A 24270-nucleotide genomic window follows, 5' to 3' on the forward strand; every position below is an offset into this window, starting at 1 on the left:
GCTAAGAGTACCTTTTTCTTTAAAGAAACGGTTTAAAGCAATTAGACTCCTGAAAAGGACAACTGGTTAATTAAAAATAGTTTGAAATGGCTGAAAAGTAGCTTGGATTAAAACAAAGCGTTCTTCCTCCAAGCGTTCTTCCTCAGCCCATGAAATTCACCAGGCTGGTCTGGTTGGAGGCTGGAGAGCAGGCAGCCCCGTGTGACATTTGAGAGGCAGGCTCAGCTATAGAGCACTTGCCCTTAAACTTGAGCCTTCCGGTGCCAGGCTGTTGCTGTGAGCCCTGTACAAAACGTGCTAAATGAGAGGAGGGATTATACTCCTCTTAATAAGACAAATAACCACTAATAAGAGATCCAAGAAAAGCCAGAAAAATCTCATTAAACTTAACTAACTTGAGAGCATGGAAGGCTGGAGTGAAATCTAAAATTCTCAAGCCAAAATACCAAGGCACTAGAATTTTAAGCTTTGGGAGAAGGTCAGGTTAAGGAAGTAAAAAGAAAAAAAAATGCATATAACTTAAAGCTTAATGTAACGTTTAACTCTGCATTAAAGGGGACATTATGACAACCAGATAATACATTTAATTAAATCTCTCCTTGGAACAGTTTTACAATGAAGTAATTTCAGTTTCCGGTGGCCAACATGATAGACCAGTCAATGGTTGGCAGCTAAGAAACAAAGTCCCACGCTCATCCCAGAAAAACAAAGACCCACAATATTTAGTGTCGGCCGCGACCAAAAAAATTAACTCAGTCCTACTACTGTCCATTAAATGTAAGTGGAAGTGAAGACACAGTCACCAATCAGATTTGTTTAAACTTCCAAAATGCATAGGAAAGAAATGTGTTACCGCAATGTTAGTCACTGTGATCTTGACCTTGTTCCTACCCAGGGCTAGAAGATCCCTTCTCCTGAACACCCTTCCTTCCCCAAGACACACACCATCCCTTGAAGCAGTGGTCCCCAACTTTTTTTGGGCCACGGACCGGTTTAATGTCAGAAAATATTTTCACAGACAGGCCTTTAGGGTGGGGCAGATAAATGCACAAAATAAAATTATGCGACGGGCGTAAAAACTATGGTATTTTTAAATATAATTGTTGAACTTACAAGACAAGCGTCAAGAGTGAGGCTTAGACGGATGTAACAGAGGGAATCTGGTCATTTAAAAAAAATAAAACATCGTTCAGACTTAAATATAAATAAAATGGAAATAATGTAAGTTATTTATTCTTTCTCTGCGGACCGGTACAGGTCCACGGCCTGGGGGTTGGGGACCACTGCCTTAAAGGACCTTCAGTGCCAGGTCCAGGAGTTTGGGGAAGCCATGGGACATAGGAGATTCCGAGCAGGGAGGACAGTGACATAAAGGGAGCAGTGTGTTAGGAAGGGGGTGGTGGGCAGAGCCCAAGTGACCACAGGTGCAGAAATAGGATCTGAAGGAATGAAAGTGCTAACTGTCCACCCGTGCTACTTCCTTCTAGCACAAAACAGTGCTGAGGAACGGTAAATTGCTCGCATTCCTTTAGAAACCATCACATTTCAATCTCAAACGCTTTGGTGACCAACAGAGTCCCATACCACTCCAGTGGAGAAAACAAACTGATTTAACAACTCAGCAGACTCATGCAGTAGAAGACATCACATCTGGCCTTGGTGCCTCTCATTTGACTCTACCTTCTAAATTCACAAAGTACATGTGAACCAAGATAAGCCCAGACTCTTACTCAGGAATCTGTTTCATCTGCCAGTTCTATAATTTGCTGATTGCTTATAAAGCCACGTATCCTAGATTGGTAAATATCCTGGGGTGGCCAGAACTGAGCAAACAGAACGGTGGTTATTTGGTTCTTTGGGGCTGACTAGCCCAGGATTGCTCAAAGGAACCCCAGAATCAGATAGAAAAAACAGCTTAGGAACTGTGATAGTGAACTGCGCCTCTAGCTTTTCTTCCTTCTTCGTGAGAAAGGCTATAATTTTTTTAAAATTCAGAAACATGTATTTGGCAAGAGGGGGGGATACTTAAAGGACAGGATGGGATATCTCCAAAATAAACTCCAACAACAAGAATAAAACAGCTGTCGGAGGAAACAAAGCCCTTGGAACCTTCCCCTGCTGTTTGGCAAATCTCTCACTACATAGGACCGGTGGTGCCTGATTTTCATTATTAAATTAGAACATCAGAAAATCAAGCTCTGCAGAAGGAGGACATGGCTGATGCTCAATTATTTCTCCTGGTCGTTCAACAATTAATTTTCGAGTGGTCACTAAATGCCCGGCACCTTGCTAGGCCCTGAAGATGGACACAAGTAAAAGTGGTTCAACAAGCCTAGAGAAGGATCCAAGAATTGAAGATGTTAGAGAACTGTATAATTCTTGCATATAAAGTACTTAGATACTTAATTAGATTCTTAATAAATGAATGAATGAAAACACAAATTTGGAACCCACTGTTTCTAGGGGAGCAGTCTTCTTTGACTAACTGTAGCAGATTGATCTTCAAGGTCAAATGACATGAACCCAATGGGCGCAATGCCCTGTGAGACCTCCTCTGGTCCCTTCTCCAAAAGACGCTGCTTGCCAGGCTGCCTCCCACTTGTTCCCACTCTCATGTTCCCCAAGCCTCCTGTCCCCATACTTCAGGCAGTTGGACTCCCTTTGTTTTTTGAAAGAACCTCCCATCTCCCATGATGCCTTCTCTAAGCTCTCCTATGACTCCGTCTCCCTCTGGGATTCACATAACCTAAACTCTGACTTTGGTCCTCAGAGAGTATGGTTACTTTTGTTGCCATCATTCCTCTCTGACTAGACTATAAGCTGCTTCATGGTAGTGACCAGTCTAACTTCATGAGGGTTTTTTTTTTTTTTTGTATTTTTCTGAAGCTAGAAATGGGGAGAGACAGTCAGACAGACTCCCGCATGTGCCCGACCAGGATCCACCCGGCACGCCCACCAGGGGGCGACGCTCTGCCCCTCCGGGGTGTTGCTCTGCCGCAACCAGAGCCACTCTAGCGCCTGGGGCAGAGGCCAAGGAGCCATCCCCAGCGCCCGGGCCATCTTTGCTCCAATGGAGCCTCAGCTGCGGGAGGGGGAGGGGTAGAGAAGCAGATGGGCGCTTCTCCTGTGTGCCCTGGCCGGGAATGGAACCTGGGACCCCTGCACGCCAGGCTGACCGGCCAGGGCCTAACTTCATGAGGTTTTCTAAAAATTTTAAGCTTTGTGAATCACCCTCCCCCCAACACACACCAAAAAATCCTGAAGGGTTTTTGTTTTTTGGTAATCATTCATTCAACAAATAAATGCATTTCAAATGTGCCCCAGTAGACAAGCTGTAGTTCAAACTCCAAAATACCAAGCAATTAGTTGATTATCTGGTTTGTATATTAAAAAAAAAAAAAAGATAATTTTGTAGAATCAATTTTGCTGAAAAGAACACAAAATAGTACATCAATCAAAATTCTCCTAGAAATGTTCACATAAATTCTTTTAAATTACACTTAATCCACTTAAGTTTGGAAAGATGATACAGTAAATAATTGCTTTTTTCCTGGAATTAGAGACGAAGCTGACCCAGAACAATATCTCTTATGTTTCATTGTTTGCCAAATATTTTACTTTTTTGAACTTTATTTTTAACCAACACGAAAAAAGAGAAAATCTGAACCATTTCATTTTTATTCTTCGCTAGACTCTAGTCCTTGCAAAACACTAGCAATAATATGAAAATAGGAGGTAAAGAACATATTACTTTATTGCAAAACATTATGTGAATTAATTTTATAAAATAAAAAGGGCATTGATTCTCAACATTTATTGTTAAAATAAAAGATGACCAAGGCTCATATTCTGAAATGTATTACAGGCTGTGCAATGCATTCTATGGGGCATAGCACACTCAAAAAAATCTGTTCATTTAGAACATAAAAAATTCAAAGAAGTCCTACTAATAAAATAGGCCTTCACTCCATCTCCCTGCCAAACTCAATTACTTTGGCAAGCAAGCTTGGAACATTTTAAATTTTACAAACATTATCCTGTTTTAAAAAGGTTAATTTGGAGTACTTTAAGGAAAGTAAAAATAAACCTTAGTTTTAGTGAAATCAAGATTTAATCTTACCAGACCTCTAAAATTAACTATCATAATAAGATTATATAATTAGTAGAAAGCAGAAAGGCTGTGAGTTGTGGAGGCTGGAGAAGCCCATTTATTCCCAGCAGCTCCTGTTTCCTCTTCCGGGAGGCAACTTGGGGACCTTTTCCACTTGTTCTTTCCTGGAGGCTGATGGGGTGAACTGTGCACTTGGTAATTAGAAATGGAAAGCCGTACTTACTTAAATCAGGAGTTGGGAAGAGCTTGGCTTCCAAAACACCAGAATGAGCAATGGCAGCAAAGAACAGCAACAACAACAAAAAAGAGAAAAATGAAAGGGACAAAGAAGAGAAAAGAGACAGTTGGTGTGTTCTGGGCACTGTGCTGTGTGCAAAACAGCCACTGTTACTCCCATTTTTACAGACACAGAAACCAAGGCTGAGAGAACTGGAACATCTACCCCAGACCACAAAGCAAGCAAAGGGCCGAGCCCAGGTTCCAAGGCAAGGTAAGTCCTCCGAAACCAGGCTCTCAGGAGCTGGTGTCGCGAAGACAGGATTAAGAAAGGTGAGGGTCATTCACTGTTGGTGGGACTGTAAAGTAGTACAACCATTATGGAGGAAAGTATGGTGGTTCCTCAAAAAACTGCAAATAGAACTACCTTATGACCCAGCAATCCCTCTACTGGGTATATACCCCAAAACCTCAGAAACATTGATACGTGAAGACACATGTAGCCCCATGTTCATTGCAGCACTGTTCACAGTGGCCAAGACATGGAAACAACCAAAAAGCCCTTCAATAGAAGACTGGATAAAGAAGATGTGGCACATATACACTATGGAATACTACTCAGCCATAAGAAATGATGACATCAGATCATTTACAGCAAAATGGTGGGATCTTGATAACATTATAAGGAGTGAAATAAGCAAATCAGAAAAAAACAAGAACTACATGATTCCATACATTGGTGGAACATAAAAATGAGACTAAGAGACATGGACAAGAGTGTGGTGGTTACCAAGGGTGGGGGGGGAGGGAGGACATGGGAGGGAGGGAGGGAGAGAGTTAGGGGGAGGGGGAGGGGCACAGAGAACTAGATGGAGGGTGACAGAGGACAATCTGACTTTGGGCGAGGGGTTTGCAACATAATTTGATGACAAAATAACCTAGACATGTTTTCTTTGAATATATGTACCCTGATTTATTAATGTCATCCCATTACCATTAATAAAAATTTATTAAAAAAAAAAAAAAAAAAAAAAAAAGAAAGGTGAGGGTATCCTAGCACACCCGCGACTGCTCCTGGAGGCTAGCTGTTCTCTTCTGCCTTTGAGAAACTCTTTATTTTTGTGTTGCTGTTTCAGGTTTGCTCCCAAAAATCCCAGGCAACTACAAATTAAATCAGCAGATACTTTGCCTTCAGATTGATATAGATAGTGATGTGGCCTCTTGTTGAAGGTTCTTGCCTACCTTCTACAGTTCTTTATAATGTAGGGCTTCAAGTTTCTTTGTTATATGTTACACAAAACACAAGCAATCAGACCCCAATTAACTACAGTTATGTTGATAAAAAATGGTGTTCACTGTCAAATACTGCTGTTACTGCATATCATCTGTGTTCCATTTGCCATGGAGGTTGTTGTAACAGCCAAAAAAGACAGCTCTGTCCAGCAAAACTTCCTGGGATGATGGAAGTGTCCTATATCTGTGCTGTCCAACATGGAGGCCACCAGTCCTGCATGGCTATCGAGCACTTAAAATGTGCCTAGTTTGAATAAGGAACTAATTTTTTTTTTTTTTTTGGTATTTTTCTGAAGCTGGAAACGGGGAGAGACAGTCAGACAGACTCCCGCATGTGCCCGACCAGGATCCACCCGGCACGCCCACCAGGGGCGATGCTTTGCCACGACCAGAGCCACTCTAGCGCCTGGGGCAGAGGCCAAGGAGCCATCCCCAGTGCCCAGGCCATCTTTGCTCCAATGGAGCCTTGGCTGCAGGCGGGGAAGAGAGAGACAGAGAGGAAGGAGGGGGGGGGGTGGAGAAGCAAATGGGCGCTTCTCCTATGTGCCCTGGCCGGGAATCGAACCCGGGTCCCCCGCACGCCAGGCCGATGCTCTACCGCTGAGCCAACCTGCCAGGGCCAGGAACTAAATTTTTAATTTTGTTGGACACTGTGGGACAGCACAGGTCTGAAGAATGCAGTTGGACCATTTCTTCTTGCAAAAGACACCTGTTGCACAGTCCTGGACAGGTTACAATTTATATCAATAAATAAAGACAGGTGATTGTTTAGCTCTTAGTAACTAACCTTTCAGTGCTAAGAAAGGAAAAGAGGGCCCGACCAGGCGGTAGTGCAGTGGATAGAGCATCGGACTGAAATGTGGAGGACCCAGGTTCGAGACCCCAAGGTCGCCAGCTTGAGCACGGGCTCATCTGGTTTGAGCAAAGCTCACCAGCTTGGACCCAAGGTCGCTGGCTTGAGCAAGGGGTTACTTGGTCTGCTGTAGCCCCATGGTCAAGGCACTTATGAGAAAGCAATCAATGAACTACTAAAGTGCCACAACGAGAAACCGATGACTGATGCTTCTCATCTCTCTCCGTTCCTGTCTGTCTGTCCTTCTCTTCTCTCTCTGTCTCTGCTAAAAAATAAATAAAAAAGGAAAAGAGGGAAATGTCTGGCTCTCTTCTTGTATTAGTAGATAACCCATCTGTGCCCCTGCAAAAGCATTGATTTTTAACTTCTATACTCCAGGGAACAGTTGCTAATCAGTCAATATTTGTTGATCAAAAAAGAATCTACCTATGGAAGGCCCATGCTGGCTCTTACTTCTCACATTATTGCCACATCTTTGAAGTTGGTGACCAAGATTTCAATTTCATAACTCTGTCCCTAGCACTTAACATGTAGTAAGTACTCATTAAATACTTGCTAAATGAGTGAGTAACTAACCTTGAATTTCTCCATTCATTGCTCTAACATCTCAGAAAAGCCATTTGGGTTGAGTCTGGTGATTTGGGCAAATTGGGGACCCTGGGATCTATATCAGTGCCTAGGTTTATGCTATACTGCTAATGAAGTGTTCAAAGTGATCTTTGGTTCAAATTTTCTAGCTAACTACAATAACACAAACACCAGGGCTCAGGATCTGGGGAACAGTGGACCATGAAGACCAAGTGTAGCAACAGTATGATGTTTTGGAAAATGAGGCTCAAAGCTATCACTTTACCCCTAGATATTAGGATACAACATATACAAAAGAACAAGATATCAAGTGGTAGTTTCTGTATCTTTTAACATAAGACAAGAATCCTTATTTCTATAGAGTTCCCTTCCCAGAAAGTAATGTCCTAAGGAAAATGGGGGAATGAGGGAGGAAACCCCTGAGGAAAGTGAGTCAGAAATTGGAAAATTAATAAAAGAACCAAAGGAGAAAGGAAACATACATTACAAAAAAATTATACAGTCACAATGTATGGGGAGGCGGGGACAATGTTGACTTAACCTTTAAAGGGCTGAGCTAATGCTGGGGTTGCATGGACACTCCGTGCCAAGCCTTCTTCACTCTGTATAGCTGTAATTCCTCCAGGGTGCCACAGGGAACTTTCACACTGACCATCTGTCTACGAAATCACCTACAGGGAAATAAAAATGCATCTGGCAGGTGCCCAAAACTATCACAAGTTCCCTACCATGATAATGAGTCTGTGGCATTGCCAAGTGTCATTTATGAAGTTCTCTGGTACAATCAAGCACATTTCTTTGCAACACCAAATTAAAAAGTAAGCATAGTTTGGATTAGAAATTTTGTATGCTATTTTTGGATGCAGAACTCCTTATTAATCGTCATAAACCATTACCCTTTGCATTTACTGTGGCAATAAGGAGATCCCAAATGAATAGTTTGCTTCAACCAGCACACATGGAACGTGACTGGCTCCTGAGAGACATTGTCCAGATCTCTGCAGGATAAAGAGCAGGGCCGACCCCTTCCAGCCTTCCTGACAGCTCGGCTGTGCTCAGGATGGAGGGTGGGGAAAGCTATCATCTCTTGTGACCGTCCAAATGATGCCTTTGCTCTGGCTGTCCAGTTCTCTTTCCTTTCCTTAAATCTTACAACTTCTCCCCACCTTCCAAGTTCTGCTTCCTCCTGTCCTTTACCACGTCTTGGTCATCCTCAAGGGTTATTCAAGTCCTTTCTTCTTGGTCAGCCTGTCCGTGACCTCCTTCATTCATCTACAGGAATCCTTCTCATCTCTGTGCTCCTGTTTCTATTGCAAAAGAAATTTCTTATACTTATTTTTTTAACCCTCCAGGTGAGTCTCGTGATCAGCTTGATTTAGGACTTGTGGGCGGGGTCCCTGTCTCATGGTGGGGAAACACTGCTGTCAGCTAGTTTGAATTCCTTAGTGTCCTAATCAGTCATGTTGATGAATGGCTGGTCATGGGTCTGAGGATGGGATGCTACAAATGAGAAAGCCAGTGGCCTTAAAACAAGATCTATTTAAACTACTTAATATTCGGTGACAAGTGCAATTGAAACAGGGTATATTAAATGTGATCTTCATTCCTATCAACCCAGAAGATCACTAGAAATTTTAAAATGCAAAACACAGAGGTGATTGCCAACATGCCTCTTTCAGACAGGGTCCTTACAGAAGATTCAGGTAGAGATGAAAGCGAATGACCATATCACAGAGGCGGGAAAAGGAGATGGGAACATGCACATGAGAGGCAAATGAGCTGGGATAAAATTACACTTTCTACTTGACTCTTGAAAGCAGTCTCTATGGTTTAAGTGCTTTGCAAACAAATAAAAACTTAAAAAAAAAAACAAAACAAAAAACCAACCATCTAGGTTCACTTGTGGTAGAGGCACAAAGCAAAGCAGTTGAAAGCACTCAGAATCTATACACAGCTGTGCTTAAAGGCCGTCCACCTTCAAGGGCTCCTAAGGCAACATGCACACCGTATACCTTTACCAAGTCAGGAGTGTCTCTTAAACGTTAATTGAATAATACTTCCTTATTGGGGTTGTTGATAAAAAAGCAACATGTGGTAAATCACAAAAAGAAACAAAAAGGAAACTTAGGTAAAGTTCCTGGTAGAGATCAGCTTCTAGTCCCTTTATTCTAGTTAACTTTCCGAGAAGTGTTGGGTAGAGGAACTAACAAAAGGCAGGGAGGCGTCCTATGACATCCTCATTTTCAGAATTCCTTAGCAATGACATCTGCGTGGGCAATCCCAAACTGCTCTGGCCCCAGCAGCTATACCCACGTCCATGTGTGCTGCTGTGGATCTTACTGGTTTGAGAAAGAGACACAGTTCCTAGCCCTGCGCTTGCCTGTAGCACAATTTTGCAAGTCAGTACATGCAAGGCTGAGTCTCAGTGCCTCAGTTTTCATTCTAAAATAACCTCCAACATTATTGTTATCCTAATGGCATTGTCATGTGCTACCCAGCATCCTCATTCTTTCAAGAAAGCTCATAGGGTACAACTACTTCACTGTTAGTGCCCACAAGGGAGCTCAACACTGTGGCCCGGCCAGCTTAGAGCTCGTCTCCCATCTTCCCCATTTTAGTGATTGCCATGACCATGTACCTACCCAGCAGCTCAGCCAGGAAACAATCAGTTGTGACTCTTCTCCCCCCACCTCCAATAGCTAATTGTTCACCAGAGCTAGTAGATTCCACCTTGTAACTCTCTGGCATAAAATTATTGCCACATCCTGGTTCACGTTGCCATCATTTCACACCTGAGTTACTGCAACAAGCTTTCTAAAGGGCTTCCTCTCTCCCAGTAGTCCTGATTCGGTCCAGTCTACTCTCCACAATGCAGATTATGGGCCTCTCTAAAATGCAACTCTGACATGCTTTCTTTTTTGCTTAAAAATCTGTAATGTCACAGCCATTAATATCACTGTTATGTAAAAAAAAAAAAAGACACACTAACCAACAAGTGTTAGCAAGGATGTGCACTGCTGGTGGGAATGTAAAACCATACAGCAGTAATGGAAACAGTTTGGTGGTTCCCCAAAAAGGTAATCCATAAAATTACCATATGATGCCACCATTGTAGTTCTGGGTAGACACCTGAAAGAAGTGAAAGCAGGAACTCAAACAGGTACTGGTACACCCATGTTCACAGTGGCATCATTCACAATAGCCACAAGGGGAGGAAACCCAACTGTCCACAGACTAATGAATGCATTGACACAGTGTGGTATATAATATGTACAACGGGATCTCATTCAGCCTTAAAAAGGGAGGGAATTCTGACATGTTCTATGACTTGAATAAACCTCGAATGAACCTTGCCAAGTGAAATCAGCCATTCACAAAAGGGCAAATACTGCATGATTCCACTTATATGAGGCACCTAGAGTAGCTAAATTCATGGTGAAATTCATGGTGACATGGTACACTGGTGGTGGCAGGGGCCGGGGTTGGGGTAAATGGGGAGTTGTTGTTTAGTAGGTACAGAGTTTCAGTTTGGGAAGATGAAGAATGTTCTGGAGACCGATGGTGGGGATGATTGCCCAGCAGTGTGAACGTACTTAATGCTGCTGAACTGTACACTTAAAAATAGTTAAATGATAAATTTTGTTATATATTTTTCTATAATAAAAAAAACCATGCATACACAAAAATCCATAATGCCTCCCCACTGGTTCCAGGATAAAGTTTAGCGATCTCCTTAATGTGACTGATGATGCCCTTTAGGGTCAGGTCCAAGCATACTTCTCCTCTTCACTGCTCCCGTCTTCTCTAGGGTCAGGCCATGCTGACTGGCGCTGGACCGGGCTCACACTGCTTTGTGTATCTTTGCACAACCTGTTCCCGCTCTCTGCTAGGTAACCCCCTCTCCACCTGTCACTTCCCTTCATCTTCAGCTTGGTTTTGGCTCTTCTTGGTAGCACTCATTACAATACTGTAGCTGTCTGTTTACTTTTCTGTCTTCCTTCCTACTAGCTTATAGCTCTCTAAAGGCAAAAATATGTCTCTGCTTATTTAGAATGACATCTCCTGGGCCATACACATATTTCAGTAGATTGTTGATTATATAAATCAACATACATAAAAAATTGGAAAGTGATTCTAGAAGCACACACTTCACAATAAAGTAGGCATGTTGATTATATAAATCAATACAAATAGAAAATTGGAAAGTGATTCTGGAAGCACATACTTCACAATAAAATAGGGAATGCCCACGACTGGGTACAAAGCATCCCTTTGCAGCCATTTTTGAAAGATTCTATGCTCATCACAAATAGTTAACCAGAGGGCTCAAATTTGAGATTAAAATATTAAATGTGAAAAATTTCTGACATAATATTCTAGGTTCTTCTACAAATTTTTGTGGTGGACAAATATGCATTTTATCAGCTGTTTTTTTAATGCCATTCTGTTTAAGGTTGTAGGTACACACGACACTCATTGCTTTAAATTCAGTTCTTGGAGAAATGCTAAGCCAAAGTCTTGAAAATACTGACACGCCTACCGTGCTGGAATAACTAACCACTTGCCCATAATTTTAATATTTCATGAAGTTTTTTAAAGGCGAGATCAGCTTCAAAATGTTGATCTATCTTCAGCTCACACTCTGCAACCATATAATTTATGACTCATAAACATCAATATTATGACCATATAATTTCAAAATCGGCTACTTACACAGTTAATTTAAAGTTGAGTCTAAAACTGGTCATGTGATACCAGGCTGTCAAGTCAAACCTAAGAAATGACTTTGGTGCCTGCTCTTCCCACAGTTCTGTAACTGAGAGACTCTCACATCAGACATGGAAATGTGTTCAGAAAATGGAGAAACACATAGCAGAAGACTTCCCCCAACTCCTGCCCCTTTCCCCATCGTTCTCTTCCTTTCTTTTGAAGTTAGTGTAGATAATCTGCAAATACTTTACAAAAAATATGTTTTGAAGTCCTATGCTACATGTTTACGTCTGCTATGAAAGGAATTGTTGCTGTTGTCTGATCTCTATATCAGTGGTCCCCAACATTTTTGGGGCCACGGACCAGTTTAATGTCAGAAAATATTTTCACGGACCAGACTTTAGGGTGGGATGGATAAATGTATCACGTGACTGAGACAAGCGTCAAGAGTGAGTCTTAGACGGATGTAACAGAGGGAATCTGGTCATTTTTTAAAAATAAAACATCGTTCAGACTTAAATATAAATAAAACGAAAATAATGTAAGTTATTTATTCTTTCTCTGTGGACCGGTACCAAATAGCCCATGGACCGGTACTGGTCTGTGGCCCGGGGGTTGGGGACCACTGCTCTGTATGACACAGTCAACCACACCCCATGAACAGAAGAAACCGTGAGTATAGCTGTAAGGAAACATCCGTTTGTACTTTTTTCCCCCCCACAAAGGTTGATTGCTATTAATAACAAAATAAAAAGACTCCTGTTTAGGCAGCCTCATCATGTTTAATAACAGAAATTACTACTAATAAAACATTTTGCTGAACTTTATAGCAAGTCCTCGCAGGGACTGCTAGCCTAGCAGACAGGGAAAAGGGAGAGAGGATTGAATTGACTAAGTTTTTGGATAAAAAAGATATTACATTATTTCATTTGCATTTTAGTAGGCTTTGCACAGTCCTCAAAACATGCACTTTCATTGGCTTTCTTTCTCTGCCACGTTCTCCTCTCCTTCTGGGACATCAATACAAGCAGGGGGATTCGGCATGCGAGCAACTAGCAGAAGTTTGGGACCACTCACCTGATGCTGGCGATGTGCTGCTGCACGGGCTGGTGCTGGAAATGGTCAGGCCACGGGGGGTGCAGACAGAAGGATGGAGAGGGCTGAAGGCAGCATGTGGCCTGATACATGGGTGCATGGTGCGGACACAGCGACGTGGAATACTCTGAGTGGGGCTGCATGCAGCACGCGGCCAGGGCCGAACGGGGTGCAGAGCCAGCCTCGGGGTGGCACTCTGGGTGACTGCTATGGCTAGTTAGCGGATGATGGTATGGACAAGGCTGGCAGCACGGGGGTAGCATCTGAGTCGTTCTTTGGTTGTCTAGAGGCAGGAAGGGTGACTTAGCCGTGCCGTTCGCTTGCAGGCAGCCATTGGGACTCACTTTTGCTGTTTGCGCCTCTTTGGGTGTGAGCTGTTGTGCTGCGAGGTCTCCGTTGCTGGCGGGGAGGGGACCGGGGTTGGTGGCACTGGCTGTGATACTGCCATTACTCAGAACGACAAAATCGTTGTTCCCATTGCTCAGAGCCATGCTCTAGTCTCTTGGCCCTAAGGAAGACAGTGGCATAAACGCATCCAGTTATGGTCAGGCAGGCAAATCCAGGGAAACAGCAGGAAAGATACTTAAAAACATCTCTTTGAAAACAAGGTTCTTGCAGGAGCTGTGAGCCAACTCCTGAGGCTGGCTGGTGCATCAGAGCCAGCCAACACCTCAGCCTTCCTACCTTTCCTCCAGCTACAGCTTGTACCCGGAGCCCTCTCCTACCCTCACTGACGACCCCATGCCCACTCCCAATGCCTTTCTTCTCTCTCTGTCCCGGAGACGCAGGTGTCAGTTATGAATTAGAACATGGACCTGGCTACACAGCTCATCTGTTTAGAGTATCATCCCAATATGCCAAGGTTGTGGATTTGATCCCCGGTCAGGGCACATAATAGAATCAATCAATGAATGCATAAATAAGTGAAACAACAAATTAATGTTTCTCTCTGTCTCTCTCTCTTGCTGTCTCAATCAATAAATTAAAAAAAACAAAAAAACAAATTGGAACATTGCCGGGTATGTGGGGAGGATGAAGAAGAGAGAGAGAGAATACCAATACCATCTTTCAACTTTTCAACAAGATCAAGCTTGGGGTGCTCAACATATGAATAATGGGTAGTATGAAAGGCCATGCTGAGGGCAATAATCTGTGTAAGTGGAAATAATGTGAATAATCTTAAGAATATCTTCTGTCTTAGAAAAATGTCAAGAAAATATGATATTCCTCAATGTCACTCAGGTCCCAGAATAAGAACAAACAAAAGAAAAGAGAAAAAAAAACCTAATCAGCTATGCAAAGAATTGTGGCAACCAAGATATCAGACACAAAAGTTTTATCCCCTACCTCTGGCTGGCAAACTGTGGCTAGTGAGCCACATGCGGCTCTTTGGCCCCTTGAGTGCAGCTCTTCCACAAAATAGCACATGCAGGCACTACCTCAATAAGGAATGTACCTACCTATACAGTTTAAAAAATTTGGCTCTCAAAAGAAATTTCAATCGTACTGTTGATATTTGGCTCTATTGACTAATGCATTTGCCGACCACTGCCCTAAACCAATCAATATAATGCTAAAAAAATGAACAAACATTTTATATAAGTTGCCAGTAACTTACTGTTTTTTAAATTAAATTAATTGGGGTGACTTTGGTTAATACAATTGTACAGGTTTCAGGTGCCCGATTCTACAACACATCTTCTCTATGCTGTGTTGTGTGTTCACCGCCCCCTGTGTTGCTTGCCGGTGAGAACAATAATAGCATTGATGGAATTTGCTTCAAATGAGATTTTCGTTCTTAATTTTTTCCTTCACCAAAGGGCCTAGGCCTTCAGTGTGAATAAAATAATAATAATAAAAATTAATGCTCAAATCACCAGTAGGATGTTTCTGCCCACTCAACAAACAAAAGCAAAAACAGACAACCTCCTCCCTCTTCCCTCACCCACTCACCATCCTTTGACCAACATACACACAAAATCTGGAAATCTGCAGTTAAATAAATGGGTCATCCGATGCCATTATTGATCTACTTAACCTTACATGGAAGTCAACAAGGAAAAAAAGAAATGCACCATTGGGCTCCCTAAACCTTTTCACATGGCTTTCTTCTAAGACAAAACAGCTTCTGGAGACACCTCTCTCCAGCCTTCCCCACTTCCAGCAGATGCACAGGTACCAAAGACATCATTCTTTCCAGCCTGAGCACACGCCTGTTTCCACCAGATATAAAAACTACGCAATACAGGGCACTTCTGAGCAGAACATGCCAGAATGATGCAGAAGTTTCCACTTGAATCCTCACACAGGGAAGATACTCATTACACTTGGGATGAATGAGTACCATTGGAATAAAATGTAGCATTTTAAAATTTATCCTTTAGATAAAGTTCCTCAAACACACACACACACATTCTGTTATATAAATATCAAATGAAATTTTACAAATTGTTTTAGTGAAAACACAAAGCCTTGGTAAATATCAAAACCTGTATCAAATCAAGGAGGTGTTGCCACTTTCGAAGGTCTGCCAGTTCCTGCTGCCTTTGATAATGACTACTGAGAAGGATTTTGAATTGTAATGAATATAGTTGCTCTCTCCTTCACTGACTCACTTCTGGGTATAAATATATACTATAAATATATAGTTTTATAGGTCCTGGCCGGTTGGCTCAGTGGTAGAGCATCAGCCTGGCATGCAGGAGTCCCGGGTCCGATTCCCGGCCAGGGCACACAGGAGAAGTGCCCATCTGCTTCTCCACCCCTCCCCCTCTCCTTCCTTTCCGTCTCTCTCTTCCCCTCCCGCAGCCAAGGCTCCATTGGAGCAAAGTTGGCCTGGGCGCTGAGGATGGCTCTATGGCCTCTGCCTCAGGTGCTAGAATGGCTCTGGTTGCAATAGAGCAACGCCCCAGATGGGCAGAGCATCACCCCCAGGTGGGCATGCCGGGTGGATCCTGGTTGGGCGCATGCGAGAGTCTGTCTGACTGCCTCCCCATTTCTAACTTCAGAAAAATACAAAAAAAAAAAAAATATATATATATATATATATTTTATAAAACATGCAAATAACATACCCAAAGCAAAGCAATGGTAGGTAAATGTATTATATTAGACAACTAGTAGGAAGTCAGGGTGGGGAGCAGATAAGAACCCTTATCTGACCCAGGAGACACAAACTTTTTTCTTCCATCACTTTCTTAATGCGCCATCTCAGCAGATCTGCTCACTTAAGCTTTCATTTACTAAAGAATATTTCCTCCCTTTTGTTGTCAACAAAAGAAAAAAAGCTATATTCAAATGCTCTGAAAACAATAAAACAGACATAAAAGCCATTTAAAAGGCACTAGACTTCTTTAAAAGTTAACTGAAATTTAGGATGTTTGCAGTCTCGATAATGTAAGAAGCAAAGGCTAGACGAGGTGAATGCAGCCTTTTCCCGGATGCAGGAACCGTCATTGTCCAAACTCTCCAATGAGTTACTGAAGGCACGTGATTTCTCTCACCTCCACCCATGACTCACTCCTAAGACCTCTCTCCTGACCTAAGCCAAGCTACCCCAGGTGATGGGATCTGCAGGAACAAATGGGAAAAGCAATAACCTTTCACCTCTCCATCAGGAGAGAGAAGGAAGACTTTTTTTCTGGTTTGATGGTTTGGTTCTATCAGCCCGGTTGGTTAATAACTCAGAGAGTCCTTTTTTGTTTGTTTTAATAATTTAATTCAATCTATTCTATTGACTTTATTAACCACAGCTGTAGAGTGAATTATGCTAGTGAGAAGTATCTAACAACAAAATCCTCAAAGTTTTCAAGTGAAACTGGGCTTACAACAGAGTGTAATCAACCTAACACCCTTCCAGGTGCCCTGAAACACCCTCTGGACTCTTGTCCATTTCATTTGTTTCCCCGTCTTTTAACTGAATATGCTTTTTCTCAGGAAAAAAAAATTTTTCTTTGTAACCAGAATTACATCTACCATTCCCTCTTCCTTTTTATTACAAATGCATCATTTTGTAGTTACATAAGAGTTAAATAGATTTTTGCAGGCCAGCCAAGGGATTTAATCACCATTTATAACATTTTTCCCCCACTGTGGTAAAATTCGGTACAAATGCCAAATGGCTGACTTACAAATGAGTTTCTGGAACAAAACCTGTTTCGTAACTTGGAGACTTCTTGCAATGGAGAAGGAACTAGTGGATAGTAAAGAATAATTTGAACTCTGACTTTGGCTTGTAGTTGAAGTAAGTCACATGAGCTTTCTAAAATTATGTCTTTAATCATAAAAATGAGAAAAATCAAATCGATTTTATAAATAAGTTATTCATAATATTTCTTACTTATAATTCTCTAAGTAAGAAAAAATAATAAAAAACAAAGCCAGAAAGAATAATTGTTCTAAGAAATATCTATGGATTCATAAATTCAGTGGGTATATTTGTGCACAGAATTCAGGTGACCAGGAGAAGAAAGAAGTTTCAGTCTGAAGTCAGGAGTTGACCCAAAGAAAGATCTTACCTCTTCAAAACTGGTATAAGTAGGGGGGGGGGGGGGAGGAAATGTGATCCGAGCCTAAGACTAGAACAGGAAAGGAGATGAGCTAGAGGAAAAGTCAACATCCTAAAAAGGAACTATTGTAGTAAATGTAATGCCATTTGATTATCAATGCAGTGATCGCAGTGTTTATGGTGGAAGTTTAAGTTCAGTTTTGGATCAAATATAATGAACAACTTCAAAAGAGAGCTATGTCAAAATCGCTGTTTTCCCCAGGGCCATAATACGCAGGGGCTGGCAGAGAAAGCTATTCTTGAGATGCTGGCGGAGGTGTGATGGGGCCCTCCGCCAGGTACTTTAGTGTATTTCCTGTTGTTTATGAATATAATATGCCAATAGCGATACATTCAGAGCCACTCATCTTGCTCTCTCTGCCTCACCTTTTGTACTAGCGTTTTCATGTCCTGAGAGCTCACGCAGTACTTTGGCCATGGCCCATCTTTTGATTATATTATAAAATTCAAGTCTTTTTTTTTTTCCTTTGAGTTTCAGTTCTTTACATGTATAAATCAGGTTAATGATCAATGTCCTCCTCCTAGGATTACTGTGAGAGTGTAAACATGTTCTGAAAACTATAAAGGGCTATGTATCTATAGTGGGAGAATTATCAACAGTTCTACTAGGCATTTATCCTTTGGGCATACTTTGACAATGTGTAAAGATAAATGCACGGATAAAGTTGTCTACTGCATCACTGTTTGTACCAGTGAAAACTGGAAACAATCTAAATTTTCAACAGGAGAACTAAGTTCCATCATATCCTTACATTGGGTAGTCTGTACAACAAAAAAAGAATTGGTTGGATCAGGGTTACTGCTATGGCAAGGAGTCCAAAGCACATCTTTGTGTATAAACCATTTTGTGAAAAATGCCAGGGAGATACACATATATGGTTAGTACAGTCACAGAGAATGTCTAGAAGGACCTAAGAACATTGTTTCCTGCGGGAGAGTTGGACTGGACCATTTGGAAGGGTGGAGAAGGCTTTTGAATTTACTGTCTGTATCACTTGCAACTTTTACTATAAATGTATCTTCTACACAGGATTTTAATAAAACACCATATAAAGTTTCTAACACAGTAACTGATAATGAACAAAAGGTAATTAGTATTAATATATAAAAACAGAAACAAACTTATTTTTTAGCTTAAAGGATAACTAGACACACCTATTCACTGGCTGCATTTTAAATTGTTTATCTTCTGCGATATATCCATTCTCTTATAATAACACCCTACACAATATATCATATAGTTGGAGAAAGCAGGAAATGAAAAATGGGCTAAGAAGAAAGAAAAGATAAATACAAACTATTCAGAAAAATAAATATATATGCAAAAATATATCTTATAGCTTCCAAATTTTTAAAAACATAATTATAATTTGTTGGACCAAAGCTATCTATCCATAAACCAAAATACCCATGACCAGTTCTGTTCAGTAAGCATTAAGCAGACACCACAGAGAAGAAATATGACACATTTCAATCACGTTGAATTGTACACAGAAAAGTCATCAGAGTTCATGTGATTAGAAGGGTCAAACAATTACCATATTTTTCTCTCCATACGCCACACTCCCCCCCAAAAATAAGTGGAGGGCGAAATTCCCGTGCATCTTATGAAGCGAAAAATACAGTGTTTTATTAAATATTTTCACACACCATTTGGTTCAGAATATTTTTTTCTTATTTTTCTCCTTAAAACCGTAGGCGTGTCTCATGGTCAAGTGAGTCTTATGGAGCAAAAAATATGGTACATCCAGCCAGCTCTCGTTTGGGACTCAGGAAACTTAGCAACTATAAGATATAAGGAAATTCCCAAGCTTTGAAGATAAAAAATAGTATCTCACTGAAAATGCTGTCATATAATCCTAGTAGGGTCTGCTTGAATTATGGAAATTTTGTCAACATATTCCATACCAAAATATGCTAGTGACACATAATTTTCCCAAAGGATGCAAACTGTTTAGGTAACTCAACATCTAACAAAGAGTGTTATGAAAACCTCATTGTGACTACTTGGAATTGCAAGTCAGAACTTCTGGTGTGGCCAGAAAACTGTCAAGTTAAAATCTAAATGCAATGTTGAAGAGGCTACATAGACCTGTTCCAATTACTACAGTAACCATGTAGCAAAGCCATCACTGTCCTTAACAACACAGGGCTCATCTAGCCCGAAGGAACATCATCTTCATCCCCATCAACAGTCACAATGGTACACCTCTTTGATATTTCCGAACACTTTCACACGCGTGAGCTCTCTAGAGTTGATCCTCCTAATGGCCCTCAGAAAAACAGGTGTGGCAGGCATTACCGTTCCATTTTGCAACAAAACGCCTGAGACACAGTCTGAAATGGTAAGGCTAGAAAGTCTGATGCCAAGGTTTGGAGAGCTTTCTGCTGAACCACATTTATAAGCTCAGATGATGTATTCTGCAGTAACGCTTCATCAGGTTCATAGCGCCCGACTTACTAAATGGCAAGACTGGATCCCCAAAAAGGACCCATGTTGTAGCCAGTCAGCTTTTTCATAGAGCGATGCTCCTAATAGTACAATTTCACCAGATAAGACAGAACACACTAACCCAGTACTTCTCAAACATTAAGGACCACTTGGGGCATTGTTAAAATGCAGATTCTCATATAATCCACCTAGAGAGGGGGTGACAAGCTGCCAACAGCATGGCCACACTGCTGGTCCCTGGAACACAAGGCTCAACCACAAACTAGGCAGCAAGGCAACAAGGAAATCAGGCCTAAGTCATGGCAGAATGACACACAATTAAAGCAGAATGGATGAAACAAAGATGGCGGGAGGACAACACGTGATGGAGAAAAGAGGCCCATTTTCTGATTACAACAGAGAAAAGTAACAGATTTTAACAACAGAGGTTCTAAATGATAACCAGGTTCAATCCTGGCTTATTTTATGACTCAAACTGTTGTGTGCATAGGAAAACAACCAATGAAATCTTAAATCATTTTAGTGCAATACATACATAGATGGAAGCAGCTGGCCCAGTTAACTGGATGAGATGATTTTTTTCTCTCAGGTGGTTGTACATGGTAGAAGATGGGGCTATAAAGATACCTGAAGTTTTTTGTTCACATGCAGTCTGGGGAGTATGATGCCCGCTATTTACCAAACCCATTTTAATATAAAACAGTTCCTCTTAAACTGCTTGATGCTTAGCCTAAAATGATTATCTCATTTCTGATCGCTGGTACTAAGCTGACTTATTAACACTTAGTGCCATAGCCAGAGAATAAATAGCTTCTCTATGTGCACCAGGGAAACTGACAAAGAATTGTATTTTAGGCATTTTCTGTCATGGGGCTATTAAAGACACCTGCTAAAAGGACATCAACCAGGTTTTGTCTCGAGGAATGTTTTTGCCGTCCAAGAACTACTAAAAATGCTTTTTTAAATATCTCACTCTGAGAAACACTTTCTTTATAATACCTCTATGAAGATATTGTGAAACCACTATAGAGTAAAACCAAGGGTCCAAAATATTAAAGTATAATTTATCCAAATCACACGATTGCATTTCTATCTCAGACCAGTTATGTCTCGAAAAGTGAGGCTATTCCACGACCTCAAGATGCCTCCACGGCATTGCCAAGTTCAACTAGTTTTTATTGGACTATGAGAGGCAACTGACATAAAATTCACTCTAAAGGTCCATGTGAAAAATAGCCTCTGAATTCAAGATTTCCCATTATAGTTTTAAAAGATGCAATCCAGCATTTAAGAGAGAGACATATTTCACTGAGTTAAGAAGAGGTGTCATCCACCCAATTGTCACATTATGCAGATCAGAAAAGCAAGGCAATGGATGGGCCTTCACAGTCCTGTAGCATTTAGACTATTCCGAAATGATGTAATTGTGACCCAACAACAAATCTGTATCTTTAATCAAAGAATTAGGCACTTTTGAGGAACTGAAAAGAACGATGGTAAATAAATATCTTCTCCTCTTCTGAGACACATTGTTTTCTTATTTTTCTTCGAGTTCATGAACTTTCTACATTAAACTCTCCTTCAATAAGAACACATAAATATCTTTACTTAATCACCTATAAACATTTTATATCTTACAAAGAACTACACAAAAATAAGGTATTATGGTTACTAATGCCTTTAAGCATAAATCACAATGCATTAGAAGCCATTTTCCCAAAGACGCAGTTATACATTTGAGAATCTATACCACTAAATATACATTTCATAAGAACCTTCTAGGTATTAGTATGCTTTCTATCACACCATGAAAAAGCAAAAAAATTTTTAGAAAATAACAATTACTATTCTTTTACAATGAAAACTTACTGTTTTCCTATTAAATTTAATTATCAAGAAGGTAGGTTAAACTTATGATAACATCTTTGAAAATAGAAATATACCTAATGCTTTTATATAACCTCGTTTAATATAAGATACATATTGATAAAGGCATCAATAAAGATAAACTGTAAATGTTTCATGTTTCATTATTACAAAAAAATGTTCATAATATTTAGAAGGAACTTAATGAGACATAAAAAAAATCAAAATTGATTTTTTTTTGACAGATAAAGTATCCCCACCCAGATCTGCAACAACATCAAAAACAAAAGTTGGCCCTGGCCAGTGGCTCAGTGGTAGAGCGTCGGCCCGGGGTGTGGTTGTCCTGGGTTTGAGTCTGGGTCAGGGCACACAGGAGTGATCGTCTGCTTCCCCACTCCTCCCCTCCTTCCTTTCCCACAGCCATGGCTCGATTGGTTCAAGCACATCAGCCTGGGTGCTGAGGATGGCTCTGTGGAGCCTTCACCTCGGGCACTAAAAATAGCTCAGTTGTGAGCATGGTCCCAGATAAGCAAAGCATCAGCCCCAGGCAGAGATTGCTGGGTGGATTCTGGTTGGGGTGCATGCAGGAGTCTGTCTCTCTATCATATCCTCTCCTCTCACTTGGAGAAGGAGGAAGAAAATTAAAAATTAAAAAAAAAAAGTTAAATAACCTTAGGAAGGTATGGGCCATAGCAAATCTGAAGACCCTGATTTTAGGAAGCATTCTTCCTGCCAACCATGCCTTAGGTCAGGGGTCCCCAAACTTTTTACACAAGGGGCCAGTTCACTGTCCCTCAGACCGTTGGAGGGCCAGACTATAAAAAAAACTATGAACAAATTCCTATGCACACTGCACATATCTTATTTTAAAGTAAAAAAACAAAACGGGAACAAATACAATATTTAAAATAAAGAACAAGTAAATTTAAATCAACAAACTGACCAATATTTCAATGGGAACTATGCTCCTCTCACTGACCACCAATGAAAGAGGTACCCTTCCAGAAGTGCAGCGGGGGCTGGATAAATGGCCTCAGGGGGCCGCATGTGGCCCGCGGGCGTAGTTTGGGGACCCCTGCCTTAGGTCATCAAAGCAGAGACTGTTATACCTGTGGGCCTGTGCAATAGGCATTTCAGGGCTGTGGAAATATGAATCTCATTTCTCATTGATTTTCTGTCCAATGTGCCTCTGGTAACAGGTCTATGTGGGGAGAAAAATATAAATAAAAAAATATAAAATATATATATAAATAAAGCTTATCTTTTACAGTCTGAGATAAGAACACCTCTTTTTAGCATAAACACTATCACTATCTTCCTTTATCATTCCACAGATAATTATATTCTTCACCACTTCTCCATATACACTTATAAGACTTACACCCATAAACATCAGTGTTCTTGATGGAGAGAGAGAAGGGGTTGGGGAGGCTTCTTATTTCTTTGAGTTTCTATTTCAGATGAATTTAAATTCTACTTACACTATTCTGTTCTAGGCATCCTATTAAGCTGAACTAATTTCTACTGAATCCTAAGTCTGGAGACTCATGTTCATTTGTATAATTAAGAATATACAACCCTGGTCAGGTAGCTGGGTTGGTTAGAGCATTGTCCTGATAAATAAAGGTTGCCAGTTCGAGCCCTAGTCAGGGCACTTACGAAAACAGATTGATGTTTCTATCTCTCTCTCACCTTCTCTCTGAAATCAATCAATAAAAAACATTTTTAAAAGAATATACAAAATAAAACTAGAGTTTATTACAATAAAAAATGTCTATCAATAGTCATTCAAAATAATTCTAGAAAGCCCTCTGATGAGTTGTTAATGAACCCAAGAACCAGCCAAAACATTAATTTACAATCTGCTGCAAATCTAGAAGGAAATGCAGTCAACATAATAAATATTCACAAAGTTACAAGTCTATCACAGCAGTCTCAGTTCTTTCTACATTATAATCATGCCATTAATAAATAAATAATTACAGACACACAGCCTTGCCCCTGGGATAATAATTTAATTCATATTGTAATGGGTGTGAGCATTACCATTTTTAAAAAATGCTCCCCAGATGATGTGCAGCTAGAGTTGAGAACCAATGATTTATAGTTTGCAAAATGAATGCTGATCAATTCATTAGAGCAAACAACTGCCACTCAAAATATTCACCTTCTAAAAATTATTGCTTGAAATGAAGACTATTGCTGTGTATTTTGAAAAATTGAACCTGGTATTGTTTCATGTTTGATATGCTTTGTAGTATTTGGATTATCTTCACTTTTTGTTTTTGTTTTTCTGATTATAATGAAGAGGTTTCATCTCCAGTACTTTTGAAGTTATAACAGTGGGGACAATGGTGCAGCAAAGAGAAACCCTTAATAAGACTTAAATTTGAGAGACAACAGTGCAGAATCCATGTGGAACAATGTTGTAGAACTATAAACAAGCTGTCACACAGCCTCAATTACATATCAATCATTTGAATAAAGTTTAGGATATAGCCAATTTGCCTAATGAGTTT

At 40.7% G+C, this 24270-nt stretch overlaps 1 protein-coding gene across 9 annotated transcripts in view; it reads right to left on the bottom strand.

Moving 5' to 3' along the window:
• DISP1 (dispatched RND transporter family member 1) overlaps positions 1-24270 on the bottom strand; it is a 193888-nt gene that overhangs the window by 47508 nt on the left and 122110 nt on the right. For 3 of the 9 annotated variants that reach the window (XM_066237627.1, XM_066237617.1, XM_066237642.1), the window contains 2 exons: positions 22861-22952; positions 12849-13374 (listed from right to left, as the gene is read on the bottom strand). The exons of 1 other annotated variant lie outside the window; for it this stretch is intronic. In XM_066237627.1, the coding sequence (XP_066093724.1) occupies positions 12849-13357 (509 nt within the window). In that variant the 5' untranslated portion in view covers positions 13358-13374; positions 22861-22952. The remainder of the gene's footprint in view (positions 1-12848; positions 13375-22860; positions 22953-24270) is intronic. 5 more of the 9 variants (XM_066237651.1, XM_066237670.1, XM_066237607.1 and 2 more) reach the window with 3 other exon arrangements.

This window comes from Saccopteryx bilineata, chromosome 1 (assembly GCF_036850765.1).
Source record: "Saccopteryx bilineata isolate mSacBil1 chromosome 1, mSacBil1_pri_phased_curated, whole genome shotgun sequence".
NCBI lineage: Eukaryota > Metazoa > Chordata > Mammalia > Chiroptera > Emballonuridae > Saccopteryx > Saccopteryx bilineata.